Below are 4,892 nucleotides of genomic sequence, written 5' to 3' on the forward strand. Positions count from 1 at the left end.
CGATCCTTCCGCCCCAGTCTTCTAAGTAGCTGGAACTACAGGCGCGCGCTGCCACGCCCGGCTAATTTTTTGATTTATTGTAGAGATGAGGTCTTGCTAAGTTGCCCGGGTGGGTCTCAAACACGCGGGCGCAGACAATCCACTCACCTCAGCCTCCCAAAGCGCGGGATTACAGGCTGAGCTACCGAGCCCGGCTTAGCCAGGCTACTAATGTCCCTGGTAATGGGAAAATTCTACTGCAGACAGTATGAGGGTAGACAGCACAGCCTTACGAACTCCCTCGTCTTGCTGTTGACAGTTACCAGCTCATGGCAGATCGACACTCCCCTTCTCTCTCCCCAGGTAACATATCGTATCTGTAAATATTTCTGGATGCATCTCCAGAAGATAAGGACTCAGCAAAATAATAACCCCTGTACCAACACACAGCTGAAATATTTTGAAGTAGTTCCTTAATATCATCAAATACATAATAAATATTCTGATTTTCAGTTTGTACTGTGAATATGCATATGTTTTACAGTGTTTGTTTTAATGAGATCCAAACAGAAGTGCATAACTGCAATGGGTTGATTCCTTATTGAGGACACTGGGCTGTATTTGTCCTGTGGGATTTCCTATGGTCTGGATTTTGTAGACCGCATCCTCGTGGTGGCATTGGGCATGTTTTCTGTCCCCTGCATTTCCTATAAGCTGGGACTTAGCTCCAGAGGCTTGATAAGGTTCAGGTACAAATTATTTTTTGGCATGACTGCTTCCTGGGAGATGTCGTGTTTTTCATTCAGGAGGTGTGTGATAGTTAGTTGTCTCTCTCTCTCTCTCTTTTTTTTTTAATCATACATATGTGAGGTACAAGTCAGGATTAGTTACACAAGCAGGCTTCATGCAGGTGAAGTTTGGACCTCCAGCCGGCCCTCACTTTCCCTGGTTGAGGATCCAGTACCCTTTGCGATGCTATGTGTCCCCCTCCCCTGGCAGTGTCCTTCAACTCCCAATTTCTCCCTTGTGCTATCGTGATTAATGTTCAGGTCCCATTTATGAGTGAGAACATTTGGTATTCAGTTCTTTGTTTCTGTGAAAGATCACTAAGTATGATGGTTTCCAACTCCATTTAGTTTGCTGCGAATTCCATGATTTTGTTCTTCTTTATGGCTACTTAATACTCCATCATGTATATGTACCACATTTTGTCTCTCTTTTTTGTGATGGTAGAAGCCATTGGTGACCATGGCCTAAATCCACAAATTCTTCAGTGGTTACAAAATGACCATGGTCTAATGTTATCATTTCTTCCTCATTTATTAGCTGGAATTCTTTCCCAGATAACAACTTCTTTTCTCCTGCTATTTGGTTAGCCTCATACAATTTGTATTCAAAGGCCGGATAAGTGCTTGATTCTTTTCCTTAATTTTCCAGTTAAAAAAAAAAGATGATTTGATGCCCTTCCTTCCTATATATATATATATATATATAGTGACTGATGATTTGCTTTTGTAAGTATCATTCTGAGCTCATGAACTTGGACATAGTTCCTGTGTTTTAACCCACTGTAGTTACGATCCTTACTGAGGCTCAGATTGACCCATCTTTGGCCAGTGGGCATCTCTTCAGGTTGGTTCCTGAATCCTTTAACTTGGCCCCCAGGGGTCTGTGGTGGGCTTCCTTGACTTCCAATGTGGCCGGGTGTGGTGTGTGTGTGGGGGGGTTAGTGTATGTGCACACATGTGACAATAGTCTGGATGTCTCCCTCCCACTCAGCACCCCCACTGGCAGCAGAGGGGCTGCCAGACGAGGAAGCTGGCCTGGGGCCCGCCTTGTGCTCGGTCCGATGGCTGTGATGCGATGGCTGTGATGTGGTAGGGGAACTTGAGGCCCTCAGGGATCCCTGACTGACTCTCCGGGCCCTGCAGCCTCCTTAGCTGCTTGTCGAGCCACAGAGGGCTCAGGGCCAAGCCCCGAGTTTGACTAATGATCCTCTCGCAGTCCCAGCGGCACCTCCTGGCACCTTGCTTCTCCTCCCTCCCACACAGACCAGAGCATTCAGAGCAGGGCGGGAGGGGGAGGAGGTGGCAGAGGCCGTGGGCCAGGCCCTTTCTCAGCTTAGGACTCCCGGTTGCTCTGTGCCCTCGGGCTGCGTCCCGCTTCTCCCTGGACCTCAACCTTCCCATCTCTGAAGTGGGGCTGGTGACCCTCACCTGCACGTAGCCCATTTCTGACACAGCGTTCTGTCCTGAAAGCAAAGTGGAGCGACAGTGCTAGGAGTCAGGGCAGAGTCAGGCCTGGGCGTTTTTACTCAGAAAGGACAGAGTTGACTGAGAAGGTGGTGAGGGGTGGGGCGAGGAACCCCCCAGTACTGAGCCTTTACTGGGTTCCAGCTGCTGTGCTTGGCTGGGAAGCCCTGGGTTGGGCTCCCGCCTCCCATCCTGTGCCCGTGGGCGGCCATCCACCAGCGACCCCCACCCCGTAGTTTTTCCCCAAAGCTTGTGAGGCTTTGGGGCAATGCTGTCAGCAGCTGGCCCTGCACCTGGCTCTAGCAGGGCCACCAGGGCAGCGGTGCCTCTTCCTGTAGTTGACATTTTAATCTCTTTGGCCTCCACCCTCCCACTGGGGAGCAGCACTTATTTCTCTTTGCCAGTGTCCTATTGGAGAGGCATAAACAAAAGTGTCCCTAATGAGTGGGGGCAGGGAGTTCTCTAGCTGGCTTCTGCATGCTCCACTTGGGCCTCCTAGTGCATCTCTGGCCCTCAGCCCAGGTGCCTGCCTCTACATCTGGGATGGTTTGCTGCTAGAGGGAACTGTTTGTGATCCCGATGGGGCTCAGCTCTACTCGGGCCCCGTATACAGCAGGTTCGCAGGTCACCCATCCGGGCCTGGCAGGGTGAGGGCTTCTCCCATCTCTATCCACCTGCTGCTCAGGCAGCCTCTGTCTGTTGTCATCTGCTTGGGAGACGCTGGGGCTGCCCTCCAGGGTAGGGCCTGCCGCTCTCTTCTCTCAAAGTCCTGCATGTGCCCTGTGTTAGCTGCCTCTCTCACCAGATGGGGAGCCTCTTGAGGGCAGGACTATGGGATCTGTCCAAGTTCTCAGAGTCCGGCATGGGGCTGGGCAGAGAGTGGCCCACCGTGCTCATGAGCTCATTCTTTGGAGGCAGGCAGACATGGGTTCAAATCCTAGCTGATGGATAGGGGTCCTGGCCTAGTCTGAAAAGTCAGGGGAAAAGTCCAGGAATGGAGGAGGAGGGTGGACACTAGAGGATGAATAGAAGTCAGCTGGGTGAAGAGGAGGAGGAGGAAGAGCAGGTGTGCAGTTCCTAGAGCAGGGGTGGGAGCTGCAGTGGGGAGAGGTAGAGACATGAGGCCTGGGGAGCACAGCAAGAGTCTGGGTCAGAGGAGTGACAGGATCAGGTTGGTCTGCTGTCGTGTAGTGCAAGGGCAAATGGAGCTGTGGATGTGATTGCCATGTCTGGGTGAGGAGAAGGCGGATGGGGCCAGGGTGGTGCCAGTGGGAGGAAGAGGAGGGGACAAATTTCAGGAACATGTAGGATCTCAGATGGGCCAGAATGGTTGGAGAGGGGACAAGGAGACAGCATGGCTGCCAGCTGCCGGTGTGGGAGGGACAGGTGGGTGGTAGTGCCGGCGGCCAGGAACTGGTGATACAGATAGATAGATGTCCATAGGGGGAGGGTGCAGGGAAGCTTGAGGAAGGGAGGGGGAAGCTCATAGAATCTTCCAGCGACACAGCTGGAAGGAACCTGAGGGCACCTCCAATCTTGCAGAGCTGGGGAGCCTGAGGCCCGGAGTTGAGAGGGATTGGCTCAAATCTCATACAGTTGACGGCCGGGGCAGGACTTGAACCCAGCATTCTCGTTTGTTCTGACTCCCTGGAGGCACGCACCCCATTTCCTTGGGAGGCCACACATGCCCTTCACCATGTCCCTATCCTGTCCCCACCTAGGTCATCCCAGACTGGAAGGAGCAGGAGTGGGACCCCGAGAAGCCCGACGCCTATGCGGGCATCTTCCACTTCCACTTCTGGCGCTTCGGGGAGTGGATGGACGTGGTCATCGACGACCGGCTGCCCACGGTCAACAACCAGCTCATCTACTGCCACTCCAACTCCCGCAACGAGTTCTGGTGTGCCCTGGTGGAGAAGGCCTATGCCAAGTAGGTGCTGGTGGTGGACAGGCGGATGGGCTTCTGGGCAGGGCCAGCACCCTCCAAGCTTGTTCCTTTAGCCAGAGCTCCAGGCACACAGGGGTGAGGGCTGGTGCACTCTGTGCAGTGTGCTCAGAGTCCCTGAGCCTGCGCTGGGTGGGTGGAGGCCTGGACCCCGTGGAGGCCTGGACCCTGTAGAGGCAAGAACAGTTGCTCTACTTACAGAGAAGACTGAGGCCAGGCGGTATCCTTCAGGTGGCTGAGGGCAGAACCAGCTCTCATGTTTGGGATCTTTCCCAAAGGTCCATGCCGCAAACCCTGCCTGGGGCCTTTACTGGGATGTGGTAACTCTTTAATGAGGCCTGGGTTGTGAGGGTAGGTACCTTCCTCCCCTGCTCGCTGGGCCTCCGCCCCATCCACCATCCACCTCTCTGCCTGGCTGTCTGTCCACGCTGTCTCTCCTGACCCCTCCTGCTCTGTGTCAAGCCCTGTGTCCCCAGTACAGAGCCTGGTCCAGAAGGGACGAGAGGCAAAGGTTGCTGAGTATGGAGTGCCTCGGGCAGAGTGACGTGCCCAGGCCCTTGTACCAGAGGGATCAGAAACCAGCCCAGTCAACTCAGCTGGAGCCACTCCCTGGTTCTCCCAGGCCCATTTGTCAGTCTCCTTGGAAAATATCTGTACGGGCGCACACGTGTGTGTGTGTGTGTGTGTGTGTGTGTGTGTGTGTGTGTGTGTGTGTG

The 4,892-nt window shown here is 53.8% G+C and overlaps 1 protein-coding gene across 1 annotated transcript in view; it reads left to right on the top strand.

The window, feature by feature from the left end:
- The window catches only part of CAPN5 (calpain 5), a 54,897-nt gene that overhangs the window by 36,920 nt on the left and 13,085 nt on the right, over window positions 1-4,892 (top strand). The window contains exon 4 of the mRNA XM_008064449.2: window positions 3,953-4,161. Within this exon, the coding sequence (XP_008062640.1) occupies window positions 3,953-4,161 (209 nt within the window). The remainder of the gene's footprint in view (window positions 1-3,952; window positions 4,162-4,892) is intronic.

The sequence above is a fragment of the Carlito syrichta genome, unplaced genomic scaffold (assembly GCF_000164805.1).
Source record: "Carlito syrichta isolate Samal-C Ts95f unplaced genomic scaffold, Tarsius_syrichta-2.0.1 Scaffold307339, whole genome shotgun sequence".
In the NCBI taxonomy this organism is placed as follows: domain Eukaryota; kingdom Metazoa; phylum Chordata; class Mammalia; order Primates; family Tarsiidae; genus Carlito; species Carlito syrichta.